We start from the raw sequence: 21885 nt of genomic DNA, 5'->3' as shown, positions 1-21885 counted from the left end.
TTTGCGCGTAATCCTGTGACAGTGCCACAGTTACAGTTTTATAACCCTAACCTCTGCTGCAACTTTCCTCACCTTTTCCTGCACGATGTTTACAGGCTCCCTCAGATTACTGCGCCGACATCAGTGCCAAAACAGCTTGCTTTTTTTTTTTTTTTCATCCTACATCGCTTTTCCTCTGGACCTCTAATCCCACAACGTCAACATAAATCCCCATAATCTCCCTTCGTCTCTGACATTGCAGAAGTGCCGCTACAATGGCCGAAGAGCGGTGCTTCATGAGGTAGCTAAGGCTTTATTTCTGAAAAGTACATTTACCTTAGACTGAATCGCTCTTCGGCTTAGCTGTCATGGCCGAGAGGTGCAAACGGGACAGGTGACAAGGGAGGTGAACACAGACTCATCTGGAGACGTGGTTTGACACGCCCCCCTGCGAGTCAGGTGGTGGCTTCCTTTGTGCAGGGAGAAACTCGCTGCATCCACCCCACAGTGCAGATGGCACCAGGCAGGGCCGGATTAAAAGTGCACAGGCCCCTGGGCACAGAGTGTCCCAGGGCCCCTTTCCCCACCGCAACATTGTGAAAGTTGTGAATGATACACTGTGAAAAAAACATTTCTAACATCTCTTAGCCAGTGGTACCACTAGCAACACACTGGATACTGTGATGTAACTATCTGGCTTTTATGTACATTTTGCTTTACATCCAAACTGCTGGTGTTTTCCTTACGTGGGCACATGTGGGGCCCAGGTGGGCCCCTGGGCCTGTGCCCATTGGATAATCCGGCATTGATAACAGGGTCACAGCCAAAAAGCTTTAACTGAACCCGAAAGTTGTTTTTTAATGAATGAACTGAGTTGGATTGAAACACCCTCATGTTAATCCAGATGTGAATAAATGAGACACCCCATCCTTCTGTTTCCCATTTCTTTTTATATCACCCAATAACATTTATGTTCCTATTTGTGTGCCCGTACACACACTTCTGAGCAGACGGGTCGTTTTCCACTGAAGACACATCACATGTCTTTGCCTTCAGTGTTAATTATATAAGCCAATTAAACTTTTATAGAGGCTGAACATGAGTCATTTGAGCAAGTGATTTCAGATTGATGGGCCTCTACCTTGAGTGGGTTGAACAATAAGATAATTGGCCTTCCCTCCTCCCTCTTTCCTTCCCCCTTTCTAACCCTACTCTCCTCATCATCATCTAGATTTTCATTATTCATACTTGCAGACACAAGGAGCAGAATTATCAATCAAAACAAGCATCACAGAGAGGGGGGGGGGGGGGGGGACCTGAGTTGGCACAAGTCACAGAACAGTGTAGCTCTGAATATCAGAGTATCACTAATCACAGCTTCAATATATATTATATCTTTTTTTTTTTTTTTTTTTTCATGTAGTGAAGCAACAAGCATATTTTCTGACTAATACAAGAAAGAATAAGACTCAATGTGCCCTGGAGGCTTTTATTTGCATTTGCACAAGTTTCGTGTTAGCCACTGCTATCCAGCTGACCTGGGGAATACAGGGGTCATGCAATTATGAACTGAAATGCCACTTTGTTATGGTGACTTTGCCGCCTGACAGAGATTGAGCGAATATCAGCTGTTTAATGGCGTTTTATTAATAGTGTTGTACCACAAAAAGAAAGGTGCTGCTGGGTACTGTAGCAGAAGGCATGGTGTTGAATGGTTTCACTGTGTAGGATAAATCTTAACAAGCTGTTTGACAAATTCATCGTATTTTGTGAAACAACTATATGGGGGCAGTATTTGCCCATTTCTGATTTTTATTTCTTGTTTTGATTGATAATAAAGATATATGAAGACGTTAAACGAATGTTTCAATGGACCTTACATGCTGGCAGACCATGGTTTTTCATTTGTGAGATATGCCTGGAACATTTATTGAATGAACAGTGTCCAACTAAATCTTCAGTTTAGCTGGTTAACCTAAAACTTTACTTCCAGGTAAGCAGGGCTCAGTTGGAAGGGTCTACTAAAACACATTTGACTTTGTGCAGTCCATAGCTTGTCTGGTAGGCAGAGCTCAGCACAGAGAGCAGGAGCCGCAGATAATGTGTAATCCACTTACTCCTGTCAAGCCTACGTGCCATTTATGGAAGTCCACGTCACAAGGTTATTTAGAAGCCCTAATTCATCTAATAAAGCATGTTTGAAGCCAGAATTAAATTTTTCTAAAAGCCCTAGGTGTACGTGTAATCGCAAAAAATCAATCACATTTCAAGGTAATTAAATAATTCATGATTTCATAAAATAAAAAAATAAAAAAAGACGTGATAAATTAGCAGCAGAGAGACACCGTCCCAAACATGTTAAACAGAAATGATCTTATTGCCAAATGCAATAGAGAACAGAAAAAAATCTTTTTTTTTTTTTTTTTTTTTTTTTAACTCATCTACACTGATTAGAAAAATTACACATTAAATTAATATTTAACATTTCTTTTCCAGGTCATTTCAGTGTTGCAATGAACTAGGAGAATATACAACATAAAAACATCTAGTCCACATTTTATTTGACCTGGAATTTACAGATCATTTAGGTTTAGTTGGTAAACTTCATCAATCTGATCAGATAGTTTTTAATACAGGATATGCTTTAATTAGGAAATTATAAAAACATTACAAACAAAAACCATAAAGTATAGTACTATGAAATACATTTAGTATTTATTCTAGTCTAGAATCCAACATTCAATAAAACTCATTGTTACGGCTTCAGAACTTTGTTCTATTTGGCTCACTGGCACCTCAGCACACACCTAGCTGCGCCATCACCTGCCTGTGACTTGTTGGATTGGAATGCCTCGTCTGTGATTGGCCCACTCATCTTCATCCAGCTGGAGCTCCACTTTACAACCAGGCTGCTGATAAACATTCAGGGAAACTGTGGTTGTGTAGAACAGCTTGCCACTTGGTTTGTTTTTTGAAGCTGCATGTAAAATAGTCCTTGTAGTGGACTTAGTTTTTATGGAAGGTGTGTTGGTGTTTTGTAGCGTGAACTACTTCTGACCTGGAGAGTTGCTTTGTATGTGATGTTGTTTGGTTTAGATAATAAACCTTTTCTTCAAACCATTTGATTTAGTCTTTATTGTTGCTGCCCATTTCCCCTAGCAGAGTAGGGGATGTAACACTCACACAGTCAGAAGACACAGTAAATAATAAAACAGCTACATCCTTGAAGTAAATAGAGTAAAAACCTTAACAAAAATAATGATTCCCGTGCAATTCTTGATCTGCTCCCCAATCCGTCTATATAGACAGTATCAATACTGTGCTTAGCACTGATAATTCAAAATGATGAGGTTATTCAGAATATAATTAATAATCTAAAATGACAGTGACTGGATTTCCTGTGTTTTCCATCTGAGACAATTCTCAGAGTTGATTAATGTTTTGACTCATTAAAATACCCCTTGAGGACAACCTGTATGTTGAACCATAACATCATAAAGGATATAAAAGAGCAGCATATATTTGCAGAATACTTGATAAATAAATGTTACCCATGCATAGACTACAGTATGGCATCTCATCTCTCTGCATTCAGGGAGCTCACTACAGCCCAGGTGATGTAAACAGAAGATAACACACAGAAAACAACCAAACGCAGTGAAAGACAAGGCAATCAGAAGATCATGTCGTGTCTTGGATTATCAATAGTGAAAAATGTTCATAAACATGCATATAATGAATATTTGGCAATATTTGTAATTAGTGTCTAAAAGAAAAAAAAAGAAAGAGTTCTACATCACATTTAGACTAAAGAAAGGCCTCTAACAGCAACCAGGATTTACTATTGCTATAAGTCTCGTACTACGAGGCTCCTATGTTACCACCAGAGATAAAGGCAAAACTGTGTTTAGGTAGTTTGTGTGTTGGGCATCACAAACATAAAGGGAGTGTGTGTGTTTGAGAAAAGTGATTGTAAGACTGAGAGCACACTGAAGTTTGTGAACCTGGAGTTCCCTCTATAGAAACAGTGGAACGGAGAGTGGGTTAAATCACAGTCCTCCTTTTTTAATGAGGGTCTGATTTCTGAGGTGGCATCGCAGAATTGTTAGCAGGATCTGAGGTTTTGGGGGTTGAAGCAGAAGAAACTTTTTTGTGGATGAAACTGTAAAGACTGACGTCGGGTCGGGTTGTTTGGCAGTTCTTGCAGACCTCGTTGAAGTAGTGGTTCAGAAGGCTGTACAGCTGCCCTGGGATGAAAAAAGAGGGATGTCAGTAGGAGGAGACAGTAGTGCAGGGGTCAAGGGAAGAAGATATATGAAGGACGGGAAAAGCATTGGAGAGAAAAAGACAAAAAGTACAAACAGGTTAAGAGTCTAAGAATAAAAGAGAGACAGAAACCGTAGCAGAAAAAAAAAAAGAAAGAAAAATGAAATGACTGTTTGAACTCATTTATAAATCACATACACACACACATGCCTCGAGCTTTTTCTTGCTTTTTTTTTCCCCCTTCTTTAGCTCCACTTTAGGAAATGGATGGCTAGAGGGGAAATTCTCTGAAAGGCTTCAATAAATGTCAGCAGAAGAAAAATGAAAAGAGGGGGAGGGGAGAAGCGAGGCTTGGGTCAGTTCAGGCAGTAATCCACTCTGCAGCTCGGGCTGAATGGATGGACTGAGGAGCAAGTGATGGTCCATAAGGTGGAATAACTTGCGCTCTGTTATTTATATACATGCTGACCGTGTAGTGATGCCAACAAGGACAAACTTTGTGCAGTAATAGCTACATTTCTGTCCTTTCAGAGGCTATATAATATAACCATTTCCATTCCTTATGTAGAGAGAGTATCTACTGCACAGAGTTGGTACACATAAACCTGTCTTTTTGGCATGATGTTACAAAAGTTTTTTGTGTTTTTTTTTTTTTCCTTTTTACATTCTTACTACGATAAAACAGCAGATGTTTCATCATCCTGTGGAGCTGCTTCATTGGCTCTAAGTAGTGGCATAATTCAAGTTATTAGTAGAACTGTGAAATAAGCTAAACAGAGCAAATGTGTTACACTGTGTCAGAAATCTGGGTTTCAGGTGATGGTCCCGGGCATTTTAGCAAGACAACAATCCAATGTACATTTTTAACAACAAAGACGAGAAGCAAAAAGTAAAATATCAAAACTGGCAGTGAAACAATTATCTGTCGAGGCATTTGTTATTCCTTATCTAGAAAAGGCATACAATACAGCAATGGACAGACTACCACCACTTTGAAGAGGTTAAAGGTGGTTAAAGACCCTGCAACCCAATATTACTATAGATAAAACCAGTTTAAGGTTTAAGTTTTGGACTTCTCAACAGTAACAATTACACAAAATTAATTAATTTACCTTTATCTCTTAAGATATTCTGAATTATTTATTTATAATCAGTGAAGCTCAAAAGATTAAATAATAATGAAACCAACCCCAACCCACCCCCTCAAAAAAAAAAAAAAAAAAAAAAAAAAAAAACCATTAACCATGTCAAAAGTTGAACTCTTGCATTCAAAATATTACAAATAACTGCTTAGCATCTTACCAACGGTGACGCGTCTTTCAGAGATGAAAAAGTGCATTTCGTGTACATCTCTCATAAGCTGAACATCTCCAAATGTGAAGTATGCCACGTCTCTGCCAGCTTCTGCTGCTGCCATTAACTGAATCAATGCTGAAAAACAAAATGGAATGTGCTTATGGGAAATTAGCCAACAATTTAACATCGTAGGTGTAACTGACCACTAAAATGCAAAGCAAACTAACTAATTGGTCACCAAACCAAATAAGGCATGGCCTCTAGCAGAAAAGCATGAGTGACAGGAATACTTTGCATCTTGACTGTAAATAATAGACCATTATTATAACAGCCTCATCCATAATACTCCGTTTTTGAGCCTTTGCAAATGAGGTCTTAAGCCTTTTAAATATTTAAGAGAATGGTTATAGATTCCTGATTAATGAACACAGAAAACAAATTATTGCCAGTATGTCTATAATCTCAACAAGAATACAACAGTTTTGTATCACTACCTTACCTCATGTCAGACTTTAATGTAAGACACATTAAAAATACAAGCTATGCAAATTTCAGAAGCTAATATCTTCAGGGATTCCAGTGGGTCTATTCATAGCATACTGCAGAGGAAATGAAGAGCTTTGGTTTTAAATCTAACTTCACAAAAACTTGTGAACATTGCACAAACATTTAAACAGTGATCTTTCTGAAACATACACAAATCATATGTGTCAGGGAATGTTTTTCATTTGTTTTGTTTTTTTTAGGAAATCATACTTTTTACCCCAAACATGTGAATAATGTTAAAGCCTTCAATGACTCTTGAAACAACAGGCCAAAATATGTAGTCTGTTGTACGCAAGGAGACAGTGAGCGGTCCCTACTTATGAAGAGTGATGTTGTGTAAGCCCACAGAGAAATACATCAGACAGGATTTATAGTGTCTCACTCCTGTAATCAATCACTGTTTTAATGGAAAACATAAATGTGTGCTAGCTGATCAATAAGGGATGGCAAGGAACGAGAGAGTGACACCCTGGGGGAGCTACTAATTAACTAAAAGGATTGGAGACGCCACACATTCTCTCTGCATTACAGTAACTGTGGGACTCCTTCAGTTAGCAGAAGAAGCCTTTATGACTCAGACAAACAATGCAGATGAACAGCTGATCCAGTCCAAGCTACAGATATTTACCTGCTTCTTAAGAGTTCAGTCATTTTTTTTACTTTCAACTAGTTGGTTTTTTTTTTTGGGGGGGGGGGGGGGGGGGGGGGGGGCTCTATGAGCCTTTAGAAAGGTACAGACTATAGTAATGTTGACAAACACATTTGCTGAAAAAGTACTGAGCTGAAAATGAGAAAAAAAAACATTTTAGAATTGCTGTGGAAAGCTGAACAATGCAAAGAATAATAAGGTGATCAAATCTTCATATTCAACATCTGTTGTGCCAGCTAAGAAGATACAGTAGTGAGACTGCTAATGGAGAAAAACATGAAAGAGTTATTAATTAAAATATTGGAGCATCTATTCTCTAACTGAAAATACCATGATGAAGTTTTTCAGAAATATGCGTTTCTCCACAAATCCTTTCCATAAGAGGACCGTTAAAATGACAACAAACATTGCAGCAGAGAAAACTGATTCAGCGACAGCACACTTGATGATTTGTGGATCGCGGGATGTAGACTGCATTGCGAAGACAGCGCTGTTGTGTCGATTTAGGAACTCTGAAAGTGTTCAGATTTTGCACTCTGTCACCAGGACACATACGAAGCATTAAAATGCTAGCAGTTTTGTTTACAGTTAAGTTATTTTTAAGAGTTAAACAGTATTGCAGCTCCAAACTGTTGGACAGGTGGGAAAAATGGCTCTTAATAATAAACGCCACAGACTCCGGCCCTGAACAGCTTATCTGACATACAAGTGCTTTGTAATCGGCCAATGCTACCTTTGAGCCGCGTGTCTCCTCCAAAAGCGCCACAGCCCCAGTTGCCCGTTGCCACTGCAGAGAGGTGCTTGGTTTTAGCATTATTCCGATGGAATCCGCAATATGCCTGAGATGAATGCAGTAAAGGGAGTAAAAGGAAGAAAAGTTTACAATTTTATGTTTTATTTCAGCACAATTGTGAGCAAAAGCACAACAGTGAGGTCTAAAGCTAAATGATAATCACTTCAATTGAGGGTTTCTTAAGCACTCAGTTGCAAAAAAAATCTAAAACAATTACTGCTGTGTAAACTGCTGTCTTCATCTTATTGGCTCAGTGCGGCTGTGTAACACGTCTTTGGCAATGGTGACCAGGTCCCGACCAACAAATTCCATCAAAGCAGTGAAATATTTCTCATGTCAAGAATAACTATTAACTTAATAACTTCTGAAAACTACACAGTACTTCTAAGTATTTGAGCCTCCTTTAACCAAGCATTTAACTGAGAATTATACTTCCTTATGCAATACGCTTGTTTTTCCTCTCACCTTGTTGAGTTCTCTGGTAATTTTCTCAGGAAGAAACTGCTCCAGAAAGTGCCTGTACTTAAGAGCATCAATGGCAACGATTTCTGTACACCGTCTCTGCCAGTCATCCCTGGATTTAAAAAAAAGTAATACAGATGATTTAATCCTTTTTTTTTTTTTTTTTTTTTTTTTAAACACCAGTTTTAAATAATCCTTAAAAATTAAAAACTGTACCTGGGTGTCTCATCTTTGTAGCTGCCCTCCCATTTGTAACTCTCAGCATAGCCAGCATATTTGCTGTACTGTTCTGCTCCTGTAAGACAAGAGAGGCACAGCCGAGGAGAAAATTAAGTTATTCAGCGCTCAGCAGTTGGAGCACACAGCAGGCCTAAATCTGTTGCATGCCTTATTTCCTAAATCAGATTTAGTGCTTTCCATGCTCCCCATGTGAATACTGAGTATCAGCCTGTATTGGATTGTCATAAATAAACCCCACTGATTTAATAACTAATCTTCTTTGTGGTTTAAAATTAAAAGCTTTCAGTCACACTGAGAAGACATAGTCTGAACAAAATGACAAAACCTTAGTAATATTAGAAAAATATTTATGAAATACGAAATACGCCAGTGTTAACAGACAAAAGACTAGCTTTATTTAAAAACATCTAGTAGCATGAGATCAGGGTCATGGTCATGGAAACGCCACCAAATGTAGCTCTGCTCAAGAAATGATGAGGCTTAAATATATTGTACGTTTGTGGCAAGTGTTTAGACAGAGAGAAAGAATTAAACATAGGTTTGAGCAGCACATTATACACTGATGGATTAAAATATGCCACCAAGCAAGGTGGGGGATAAAGGGTAGGTAGAAATGAAAGTATTGCTGTTTCTTTCTTTAAAAAAAATACTGGTTAAATGTACAGCATGAATCCTCTATACTGGTATTGCACCAGAAAAATCAAGCTGCAAATCATAAGACCTGTTAACACTTTTCTAAGATTAAATGATACTGAAGACATATCTTGAGACTGCACACCAATAATACAAAGTAATTGGTCACATTATAATAATGTATTTGTTGATATTTTTCACATTAAGCAAGTTTCTCAGTGTTTTACCATGTAATCCCAAAGGTCATTAACTGTTCTAATTTCAAGCCATTTGTTCTTTTCTTGTTTGTCTTTTTGTGGCCTTGCCATGGACTGGCGAGCTGTCCAGGGTGTACCTGCCTTTCGCCTAAAGAGTGCTGGGATAGGCTGCAGCTTCCACGCAACCCTTCATTGGATTAAGCGGTTTGGATAATGAATGATTGAATGAATGAATGGATGTTCTTTTCTTGCTACTCGACCAGATCAGCTTTGCATAGTTAGAAGTTAAAGGAAATTATTATCCTTCACTGGTACTTTGAACAGCCCCTTACTTAATGATTCTTAAAAGACAGCATTCCTAAACACACAGAGTTTCCTGCAGGTCGCTTTGAGAAGGTGGGGGCAAGTCTAAGAGGTTATCCCAGGGGTCTCCAACTCTGGTCCTTGAGAGCTACCATCCTCCAGATTTTAGTGTTCCTGGTACAGCGCTTGACTCAAAGGAAAAGGCTTCCCAACAACATGTTATCATCTTCTGCAACTGCCTGTTAATGAGCCATTGATTAGGGTCAGGTGTGTTCCAGAAGGGAAATAATAAAACCTGCAGGATGGTAGCTCTCGAGGATTGGACTTGAGGACCCCTGGGTTATACAATAAGTAGCCTAGCTGTAATAGCATTACTGTGTGAATATGACAAACCAAAAATACAGGACAGATAAAAGTAATGAATTGTAAATGTAAAGATGAAGTAAATAAAGACAGTTTTACTCAATCTTACAATGAATAGCCTTCCACTGATTAGGTCTGTAGAAGCACCTGGAGATGATTCATTTCTTAATTTGCACCATATAAATAAAGCTGAAGTGAACTGTATATACTGTATATACACCAAAAAAGTAAAAGCACGATGGGCTCATTTCATTAGATATTTTTGAATGTACTAAATGCTACAACTTCTCTTATTTTGTTCCCAAAAATTTATTATTTTGTTTTCAAAAATTAAAATAAAGCCTTTGCTGGATTAATAAAAGGACCAATTACTGTTCGTACCATTGCAATTCCAGGAAGTCACAAAGTACTTTATATAACACTAGCGACTCCTAACGTCAAAGAACGGGGTACGCGTATCACTTAATCCATCTATGGAGCTGACCTCCTCCTCCTTCACCTTAAACCAATTTAGCCTGGCAAATTTCCATGACGGCATCCTGCCATTCAGGCTTCCATCACTAGATTACATCGGGGATCTCTACGTTCCAATCTAAAACCCCCATTTACATTTATATTTGCGCTTTATCTTACTAGTAATGCTAAGTTTAAGCTTTAAATGCACATGAAGACTTATCAGGAGACATCTCAAGATAAAGATAGATGACAAACTTGGCTGGAAATCAAGAGAACAAAAGAGACTAATAAAGAGTCTAAAAACCACGACAAGACTTTGAGAGGAAACACTGCATACGTGCAACGAATATTCGGAAGGTTTAATGAATCTGTGGCGCAACAGCCCCATTCCATTAGTGCAACAGTGACCTTAGTTGGGCTATAAATTATTTTCTGTCCAAATGTAATAATGTTAAGTGGAGAAGAGGAGGAGGCGAATGACGGGAGGAAAGAGGAGGACGGTGATTAACCAATGAAGGTCACTTCATAGAGTTTTAGAGAAGACAACATGGCGCCACATATAAAGACTACGCTGAGACGGAGGTCGATTTTTACAACATGTGTGTTATATCCCCAAGGAAAGAACCAGAGCATCTTAGTTACTTTTCTGTACCCAGGTGTTCACGCTCGGCCTGTAAGCAACAAGCACAATGAAAGTGTGTCACAAAAAAATCCTTTTTTTTTTTTTACAATTAGTCTTTTGTTGGATGTTCAAACAAGGTTTCACTAGATAAAAAACACTCTAATTAAGGTTTAGTTTAACAATATCCATGTTTAAAAAAAAAAAAAATTTTTGTCAATGTTTATCAAATAGGATAAAAGTGTTTTTTTTGTCAAATTATAAATCTTATCTCATTGAGATTCATTCAACTAAATAGGATCGGGGGTTGTAAAAAATGTGTTTTGCCAACTAGATAAATAAAGCAAATACGATGTGAACATGAAACAACTGTCTAAAGAACTTTATACACAAACAGTGATGGAAAAAAAAATTAAAAATTGTGAATCATTTGGAGGTGAAATATCAAAATTTTTGTCTGCATACCACGTACAAAGCAAAACTGAAAAATTTATTATGAAGATTTAATATTAAGTGACAATATTGTGCTGTCGTTGACACAAAAAAAGAGCTGTATACATCCTATTCCACAAGAGATGGGAATTTAGGGAGTTCTGCTGTTTAGTCCATAAGCTGAAGCTGAATCATGGCTGCCTTGGGACGTCCTTTTAGGATGTCAGAGGGCCAATTTGTGGCCCCCTCATAGCTTGAAGATGCAGAAAAAAATAAGACAGTAAGATGAGATTGTGCATATCTCGAGACCGGCTCTGGTAATGCTGTCAACACGCCTTCTCTGATTGGTTGACTGTTTATCTGTCAGATGTGAAAATTAACAAAAAAAATCTACCCCAGTTAGAAAAAAATAAAACTTGCAAAATTACTAAATGAAATTTTGTCACTTATATGAACGTCCCCATTAAATATTCAGAGTAGGTGTGCAATGGCCCTAATTCATTAAATAAAGTAGTATTTAAAAGTTTAGATGAAGCACGTGTTCATGGTAAAAAAAGGGAAAAAACAAAAATAAAAGATAAATGAAGATGATTATTTAATTACATTATGCCCAATTAATTTATTTTATGATTGTTGTTAATAAATACATAGAGGCTACCGAATGCCTATGCCTGCCTGGTCTTTTCCCATATGTGTTCATTATAGTAACCAGTGATGGGTGAACTGTGATGTAGGGAAATTGGTGGCCTGTACAGTATGAAGGAGATAAGAAGGCATTACACTGGGGCAAGCTGGAGTTTGAAAAACAGAGAAATTCTGTTTTGGGTAAAAGAAAGATTGACTAAACACTCAAATGAATCAAAGCAATGAATCTACCCTTAGACTAGAGGGAAGTACATGGCAGAAAAAAAATTATAATTGAGCCAAGGAACAATGAACAAGAGAAAATAACTCACATGTGTAGCCTGACTGAGTTGGAGGTAAAACTAGAATGACATATGAGACTCAAGATATGTGTAGCAGAAGTCCTCCAAAGTTAAAGTGAACCTAAATGCCCAAGACCAATAAATATCTGAAAGATGTGATCATTGTTTTGTAAGCTCTGTCAGATCACATTCTGTTTAATCCTTTAAATACCATAGTATGAATGGTATTTTGTCACTAGCAATGCAGTCTGATTTTAGGCTTAGATAACTTCAAGGTCTATGTATACAACCCCTATCCCTGTCTCCCAATCACGAAGAATCCTTTCAAAATTCCTGGATTCAGGTGGTGATCCGGATAACATCCTAAATAAAATCACTTGTTCCCAAAACTACTTCTGAGATTTCCTAAAATTTCATCAACATCAACTTTTGAATTATTTTGCTAACAGACGGCCAAACCAATGCCACCAAATACATGACCTCAGACTTGGCAGATGTAGTTCTCCACAGTCCATTTTTTCTGTTTGTTTAGCTGTGTATGATGCTTACATTTAGCTTTTCTGTGTGTAAAGTCCATTTCCATCAGCCGATTTCTTACTCTTCAGTCCCAGAGATTGACACTGTTTGTGCCAATTTGTTTTCATGTTTTTCTTTTGTACTTGCTTTGCATTTTTTGTCCTTATGTTTTGACTTTTTTTGCCAGCCTGTATATTTTTACCAACTTCTAATTATGTTGGATTAGCTCAAATATATTTTTAGATAGAGTAGACAAGGAATAAAAGTAATATTTTGCAACATTCTGCCGGGTTACCATCCTAAATAAGTTTTTTGATATATGCCATTGTTTCCACTGATAGCTGTCTTATTTGAGCCATGTTTTCTCCCAATCAGCCAGATCCAGCATAATAAGCTGTGAAAATGTATTTTGTTTATTTTATTTTATTTTTATTTGTTAGGGACAAGTATGCTACATGAATGATGGCACATACTGCATTTTAGCCAAGGCTAATTTTCAACAATTCAACTTTTACACAATAAGTATACACAGTTTACACTGCCTTGCAAAATTAAAAGTTACACATATGTGCCTTTATATACATACAAAATGCAAATACGTCTATATACACCGAAATGTAAAATTAAGTAAAACACATTCAAGGCTGTCAATAAAACAAAAGAAAACCCTCTCTGTAAATGGCAAACTAATTTGTATACTAAAACTTGTGCAGATATTTGTTTCAGAAATACAAAATTTATTTATTTATTATTTATATATTTATTATTGGTGTGGTGGAAGGTCTGCTTAGATCTATCACACAGGAGGAAAGATAAGATGCACAAATTACTAGGTGGAAAAGCATTTTTTTCGTTACAACTCATTGCAGATGAGGCAAATTACAGAAGAGTGACATGCATATCAGGAAAAAAAAAAAAAAAGAGAAAGAAGCAAATTTTCAAGCAGCACATGCTAAAGTCCCACTTATACTTCCTCATGTACCTAAATGAGGACATCTGTTATAAATGTTATCATACATCGCTGCCCTCATACTTCCATACATCGTTTAAGTTGTTACGTCAGTTCATCCGCTAGTGGCAGTGCTGAGATCAGAGTTCATTTCCACATTTCCCATGTTGACAGCAGTAATGTGCCACTATAAAGTTGGGTTGTTCTTGTTTTTTTTTTTTTATATAACATCTTTATAAAGATGCTTGAAGCTGTCAGAAATGGTTTTTTGCACTGTCTTCTTCCTGTTCCACTGCTTCTTCTCTGGTTTGTTCCTTTCACTGGTTGCATTTCAGCTACAGTATACAACTCAATTCCCACATTTTCCTGTGGTATCGCTCCATTTTAAAACTGTAAAGTGAAGTGATGGAGAGCTAAACTGCTTAAAATGGACCGTATTATATGGTAAACCGATACAGGAAATAAATTAACCTGCCTCTCCAGCATAGAGCATAAATGGGTCTTAAGACCCAAGCCCTGCTTGCTCCTGAGGTGTAGCTGTTATGGTTTACATCATCTTAGCCACAGATCTTCTCGCAATGAAGAAAGACGGTGAGACTACACACCTGTGATGATGAGGCATTCGTTGTGTTCCAAAGCTTCCGTAAATAGGCGAGAGACAATGAGTTCAGGGTTGATGATAAACCTGATCTCTTCCTGGACCAATCCATGTCCTGTAACTCCACCACCAACAAAGCGGTTTGCAAAGTCCACCTGGTGGGGAAAAAAAAGGAGAAGAAAAAAAAGAAGGCTTTCTTATGTCCACACCCTCACAGCTTTCAATTTTTCACTTACTTATACTTGGTTTGATTCACAAAATGTAAGGCCATTTAATTCAAATCAACACAAACAAATCAATTAGAGTCTAAACTTTAAACTTAAAGTCATAGTCAGAAATAATGGCAATGAGCACGCAAACAGAATGTCTTCTTTTTTTCACCTCAGGATTTCTTCTTCAAGCCCCGAGTATATTTCCACAGAAGTTGGCTTTAAACACCCTTTTCTCTACAATACACAAACACATCTAACTTGTTTCAGTTAGGAGAATGGATTTAAGTAATCATGTCAATCTGAAATAAAGTTTTAACATTTTATGTAAAGAACTTTGAATTTTCTGGTACATGAAAGGTGTTATACAAATAAACCTGCCTTGCCTTAAAAAAAAAAAAAAAAAAACCTAAAAGTGCCTCATCATTTGTTATCCACTGTGGATCTTTAATACTCAAACAATCATTGCATTTCTTCTTGCTTGCAAATGGCCAAATCAGGAAATTACAGTAAATACATGAAATCCTAACACAGTTCAAACACCAAGAAATTCAATAATAATTTAACGTGTACGTGATCAGCATTCCATGTGATGTAACTTTATTCAACAAATTAGTATTGTAATAGATAATTTATCAAATCCTAAACAGAAATGCTAGGATTATTATCAGACAGAGGTAGAACTATGAGCATCAGAATGTCATTCTGCAGCACTCCTTTTATTTTAACTAAACTTGAGACAAACCCATGAAATTTGAAATGGAATTTCATGTCCACAACATGGCACCAATCTTTCCTGATCTTAACTTTTCCTCTTTTGCCACTAACACACTAATTTTTTAACCTTTCCATACTGCATTCTAACAGTTTAATAATCAGCCCAAATAAAGTCTTATGAGCCTGTTATTTTTTCTAAAAACATCAGAATTATCAATATTTCACTGAAATGACATGTACTTTTACATGACTTATAAAATCCCATGCCGACAGATTGACACAAATTCTTTTGCACATGATATATGACTGGTGATGCCTGTACTCTTTCTGTAGTAACATACAACGGGCATAACTTGTCCAATTTATTATCTACTAACAAATACAATAACTTTATCTGAAAACTTAGGTCTTTTAAAAATGTTTGAATTTGTTTAAACTCAAAGATACAATGGTAAACAAACAAAATCGGCTCTACATTTCACTTTTAAAAAATACTGTACAATAGACCCAAGTATAGCTATACTCTCTTGTTAATCACAGTCTTGAAGTTACTCATTACAGTAGCATTAATAAATTAATTTTAAAAAATCCAATCAAACACTATCAAAATTATAGCCTGTTGTTTACACTTCTGAGACCGCAGTTTCAGGTAACATTGGGTGTTATACCAGACCTTCATGTCCTGTAAGTCCGGTCCTTGTTTTTGTGGCATGGATAAAAGAACAGCCTATCCTATCACAATGCTGATACTTTAACATCCTGTCAGGGGTGAAGGCTCTGCTCAGTGGCCCACAGCTACGTCAATCTATGACAGTGAGTGGGTTCCAATGTGGTTGTGTGCATGTTTTCTAAGCAGTCACCCAATTCCACACCTTTCTCACCTCAGCCCCAGCCTTATCCTACACACTTCAATCTCACCTCCTGACAGGATGACAGCCCATTCTGCCCTTTCGGAGCTAAACACACTCCCAGTGTCCGGCCTGCTGAGTTAGCCGTCAATCCCCCTGTAGGTCCCCTTAGCCCACTGGGTCACCAGAGCAAAATAGCTCACCCTTGTCATCTTTTTCTTCATATACCCTCTTCTCTCTCATCACCCACCCAAGGGTCCTCTCCTCCACCCTTGCCACTCTGAGCTACTCATGTGTATACATAAGCTGTCAACTGAAGTTGGAAAGCGGGGGGAGAGACCCCACCAGTCACCCAGCAACACAGATGAGGTTGAGAGGATGGAGTGGATGAAACCTCATAGATATATAACCAATTACTTAAGCGGATATGTACATACAATCTAAACTATCTGCTTCTAAAATCTGCTTCTGAAAGGAAAAAGGAACAGTGATAGAGAGGTTTTTAACCTTTAAGCGTTTGTTAGCTGTAAGCAAAGCAACAAGTGTAAAACAGGCACAAACAGATGCGCATGTTTTGTTGTTTTTAACCAAAAGCAGCATTTTTAATTGAGTTTTGTTTTTGTTTTGTTTTTTACATGTAAGACCACCATAACATAGTGATTACATCCTTTCCCATTTCTAAAAAGTAGCATGTTTACTTTTGACATTCTGCAGGTTACAATGTATTCAAAACTGCTCTTGTAACTACCACTACCTCCCAGGGGACAAGCATGTAACGACAGCAACATAACGAGACGTGTTACACAGTAACCTGCAGGCTGTCGGACAACAGATTTTCATGAGCACAACTGCCAGGGATAATTAGACTAGTTTATTATTTTTTGCTGGACCACAGATGTCAGCCCTCTCAGCAGTTCCTAAATTCAGCTACCAGTTGTCTTCCACATGGATGAACTGTATCAATCTCATTTCTTCTTCTGAGCTTCTATTAGATATGTTTCACTTTGTAAATGAGTTTCTGTAAAGAAAAAGTGAGCTGCACCTGTATTATAGCCTATAGGAAAGTACAATCACAGCTAGAGAAAATAAATACAAGTCACAAATGCAAGTCATTTAATCCAGGGAATCCAGGGAACTTTACCAGTGCACTTAAAATTTTAATGCTGGAAGGCAATTGTCTTTTGTTTGTTTTTTTTATTTTTTTTATTTTTTTTATTTATTTATAGAAAAGAGGGGCTCAAGCTTGTGGCGTTAGAATTCAAATGAAATGATTATTCAGTGCATCACGGTTTTCTGCTTAATACATTTAAGCCAGATTTGAAAAAAAAACAAAACAAACTGCCAAGTAAACATTTTGTTAGTTAATAAGAATTGGTTTGTTGAGGTAAGCAGCTGGTGACATGAATTTCCAACTACGACTGCAGAAGATGAGGGCTCAATAAGATAATGTGATTTTCCAAATAATAGAAAACAACCCCAAAAAACTTCAATAAAAAAAATCCTGCTGAAAGAGACACAGAAGACAGCCGTAACTGTGTTTTTTAGAACAAGACTATTATCTACTCCTAAAGGAGTTCTGATAAAAGCTCTGTATTCGTTCATAGGTCACGTGGTTTTTGTCTGACTTATCCATTCAATATCAGCTTTACCCATCTCAACTGAATTTAGTCATATTTGTCTAATGACTATTTCCACAAACTTTTAACTTTTTGCTGATATTTTAGTGATTTTTTTCTTAACTCAAAAGGATTTGTTTTTTATCCCCAGAAGTGTCATATACATGAAGACAGTTAAACTAAGACTGAATAAAAACATTTTAATAACAGATAAACTAGTGCCCAAGGGACATTTATTAAGCAAAATTCTTACTTTGTAATTGGTTCAAAAACCATAAAGGAATTCTTACCTGCAACATGCCATAACCATCGTCCTCAATCTTCCCCTGACAGGTAATATGTAGGCGTGTCAACTGTGTCTGGGATCTTGACATAAGATGTAAATAAGATATGGCAATCAGAGTGCAAAGAATGACATGGCACATTAAAAAAAAACTTCATATGCAGGGTCTTTAAACATATCTGTAATGAACTGAACAGAACTGCTTTCAAGTCTGATCTGAAGTCAGTAGTTTTACCATATAAAGTGATGTAAAGAATACATTTGCATAAAAATGTCATAAGGCTAACCCATTCATTTACCTAAAAACCTATAAATATTTCAAAACATGGTCTTGAAGTGAGAATTGAAAGAAGTTTAGATGTTATTAAAAAATAAATAAATATATAGGTTACTTTGAGTCATTGCTGGGATTAATCACTTTTCCTATGGACTAAAAAAAAATAACTTCAGCCTCTGCTCTTTCCTAAATTTTTTTATTGAATTTTTAATTATAATTCATAAGGAGCTCTTCAGTAGTTCAATGCTGCTACTGTTTTATTTCTTAATACACTGAGAGTCCACTAAGAGAAATAAAGAGCTGATCATTACCTTTCCCAGTCTGGTGGAGAAGTAAGTGTTTGTCTTGTGAATGTAACAAGACCCTTGGGTTCTTAAAAAAATAAAACAGAAACTTTAATCAAATGACAGCACAGAGAGCATTTAAGGAAAAAGGCTAGAAAACATAATCTGGGAAACTGTCAGGGCTTACTGGTTTGAGTGACTCTCCTGAAGTAACATAGAAGTGTTTTTAATTTCTCAATTTTCCTTGGAGAAGAACCTTCAAACAACCTGAAACAAAAGCATTTTGCAAATTAAATTTACAAATAGGCTATATTTGATCCTACTATACTGCATAGCCCAGTTTCTGCAACCTCTTTAAAAGAAAACATGTAATTCAGAATAAATATATGACATTTAATAAAAACCCACAGTTTTTCAGGGTAAATAGTGACATCAATGTTTCACTTGGTTTTCATCTATAACTCACTGAACAACCATGCAACAGCAAGATGAGTGAGGTCAAGCTTTCTAACTGGCATGATGTGTCTTCCATCTACCTACAGTCTTTACAATGGCGTTGCCCGAGGCTCTGTCTCAGTTCCTTAAAGTTGCTGTTAAAACTAGGGTAGAAGAAGAAGGAGAGAGTGCTGGATGGACAGCTTAAGTCAACCCCATGCTGCTGCCCTCCTTTCATTAAAAGGGACCTCAGCTAATGACTAATTACAGTCGAGCATTCATGTTTTCTGCCATGGCTTTCAGTAACAAAGCGAAACTTGAGGAACCCACTGAAATGAAAGATTTAGTGCACTGAAAGCTCTTTTGTGATTGAAAAAGATGTTAATCTATTAATTATATTTCCTACATGACAAGTGCACTTTTTTTCCCTGATTTTAAATTCCTTACAAAGGGCTTTACCAGTGTTCTGTAAACTCCCCCAACCCAACACATCTTTTACCCTCGTGGTGCCAGTTTAATACGAAGGATGCTGGAGGACAACAAGCTCATGATAGTCTTAGTCAAACACAAGTGGATAAGGATGAAAGTTAACATTTATTCCTTGTCGCAAAACAACAGCAATTAATTCTACTCATGTTTTTAACAGAAAGGAATTAGACATCATTTGTTACAAAAATCTCTGGATGCATCATAGTATAACTTTAATTTTAACGATGAAGGATGCGAAAAACACAAAATCAGTCTTAATTTTCCTTTAATAAAAGTCATATCATGTAGTTGGTTCTTATTAATTCTAGCCTCATTTACAACATAAAGTTTATATTTTTCTGAGACTGATACCTATTATGATACCTGCCAATAAAAACCTCTTCTTACAAAGGAAACTGAGCATCTCTTAATGACTCATAAAATTAAGAAGAAAATAATTCATTTCGCAGTACTGAGCTTTTCCTGTTGACCAAACTGTTAAACAAGATCGTGATCGTTTTCTACTCAAACAGCAGAAAACACAAGCTGAAGTAGTAAGCATGCAGCTTTCTTTGCTGCCCCCTGAATTCATCCATCACTTAACAGAGGACAAACCTTGACAGTTCTGCCAAAACAGCAATCACCAGATTGCTTGCTGCTCTGCTTGCCCAAGACAGAGCACTACTGTAGCCGATAAGCAAAGTGACGGACACTCCCTCAATTACACAGAGAAAGGAGGAGGACCGGTAACGATCCAGGGCCCATTTTAGACTGCAGTGGTTGTCTTGTCTTATTTCATCTTCTCAGAAATACCACAGCTTCCCCCTCCACCCCTCTTGCTCTTTCCTGGATTTTGCTTTTGGCAGAAATGCTGATACTAACTGAATCAATGCTTACACTATTACAGCACTCATTCAGATGGCATGCTGTTGATGCCAATTTTCCAAAAATTTTAATTCAAGGGAAGAGTGTGGAAAAAATAGCATAAACACTCACTTAGATATTTGTGAAAAAAAAATACTATGCTCACCGCCAAGAGACAGAAAATGCTAGCGTATAGTGGGAAACAACAGCAATGGCCTTTGCAGATGACAAATGTAATAAAAATTAATTACTAAAGAAATATATTTATGAACGTTGACAGTCTCTCATTATTTAAATCGCAACTTAAAACTCATCTGTTTAAACTGGACAACTCGCTCTAACCCTTCTTACTATCTGTTTTGTTTGTCTTCACTGAACGTTTTTAATGTTTGTTATTTGTTTTTCTCTTTTGTTTGGCGACCTTGGGTTTAGAAAGACGACAAGAAATAAAATGTATGATTATTATCATGTTACAAAATAAGTGTATTTTCATTGTCAAGTACAGCTCAACCAACAAGTCAAGTACAGCAAACAACAATAGGTATTACACTGCACTTTACTGTCGGTAATGAGGAGGCAGCATGCCAAGGAATGGAGAAAAATTGAATTGACGTGATGTCTGGACAATGCATGAGTTATAATACGACTTTTACTGGAAATGCAGAAAAAATACAGTAATGAAGATAGTAAAGTCTGTTACCAACTTCACCAATTAACAAAATTTCAATATTCAGCCTATCTTGGCAAAAAAAAGTTAAATATTTCCAACTTTGAGGTCAAAACGAAGCTTCAGAATTTTCGAATTATAGGACTATTTTGCAAATCTTTAGTATTGTTGGAGCAACATTTCATGAATACAGTAAGCAGAAAATAAACAAAAGATACAAAACCTAATAAATTTGTGATAATATAGCTTCTGTTTGCATGTACATAAAGATTATTAAAAGACAATCTGAAAACTAAACATGTGAACACGGTAATATGGATCATTATTTAACCAATGAGATTTTGCAAAGGTCTTTTTTCAGTGATCTAAAACTATATTTCCAGATGAATGAGGTCAATACACATTTTTAAGAAAAAGCCTAAAAATTCTGAAACTTGCTAAAAGACTCCAAGGACAAGGTAAAGATGATTACCAAACGACACTCCCCGGTAGATTCACCTGCAACACACAGCTTCCCCTACCATCCACATCTGACTATACATGTGCATCAATCCCTCTTTTCAAAATAAAGGGATCCCTCACGATCATGAAAAACCAGACACCAGCAAAGAAGTGTGTACTTGAAAACACAACATCAGAACAATTTGTTTCAATTAGTCATCCCAGGCTTTCGCAACAGGCCACTGACTTCAGGTAGGTAGAAACAGAGAACACCAATTTAACCCTCCTACTTTGATCTCCCTCCCACACCTTGTAGAGGGTATTACAGAAACATGGAGAAACATTCTCTGCCCACACTCCCATCCCCAAGTCTGTCTTGTGACCGAAGCACTTACAGCACACGCTATAAAATCATAACTTTGACAAAAACTAATGAAATACTATCACTCTTATTAGCCAAAGTCAATCTGTTCATTGTGTTATCAATCACTGCATCCAGGCTGAAATAAAAATCTATATTCTAAACAAACTTTGTGGCCTATAAAAACAAAGG

General features: G+C 36.9%; 1 protein-coding gene across 1 annotated transcript in view; it reads right to left on the bottom strand.

The window, feature by feature from the left end:
- Positions 1–3126: 3126 nt before the first annotated feature.
- The window catches only part of parga (poly (ADP-ribose) glycohydrolase a), a 32119-nt gene continuing 13360 nt past the window's right edge, over positions 3127–21885 (bottom strand). Inside the window, exons 10-18 of the mRNA XM_079248691.1 lie at positions 18645–18724; positions 18485–18545; positions 17904–17979; positions 14231–14378; positions 8208–8286; positions 7995–8103; positions 7470–7575; positions 5548–5676; positions 3127–4226 (exon numbers count right to left, since the gene is read on the bottom strand). Coding sequence (XP_079104817.1) covers positions 4045–4226; positions 5548–5676; positions 7470–7575; positions 7995–8103; positions 8208–8286; positions 14231–14378; positions 17904–17979; positions 18485–18545; positions 18645–18724 — 970 coding nt within the window. The 3' untranslated portion in view covers positions 3127–4044. The remainder of the gene's footprint in view (positions 4227–5547; positions 5677–7469; positions 7576–7994; positions 8104–8207; positions 8287–14230; positions 14379–17903; positions 17980–18484; positions 18546–18644; positions 18725–21885) is intronic.

Source organism: Telmatherina bonti (assembly GCF_933228915.1).
Source record: "Telmatherina bonti genome assembly, chromosome: 11".
Classification (NCBI taxonomy): Eukaryota; Metazoa; Chordata; class Actinopteri; order Atheriniformes; family Telmatherinidae; genus Telmatherina; species Telmatherina bonti.
The sequence above is the reverse complement of the archived record's forward strand: the minus strand, read 5'-3'. Positions and strand labels throughout refer to the sequence as shown.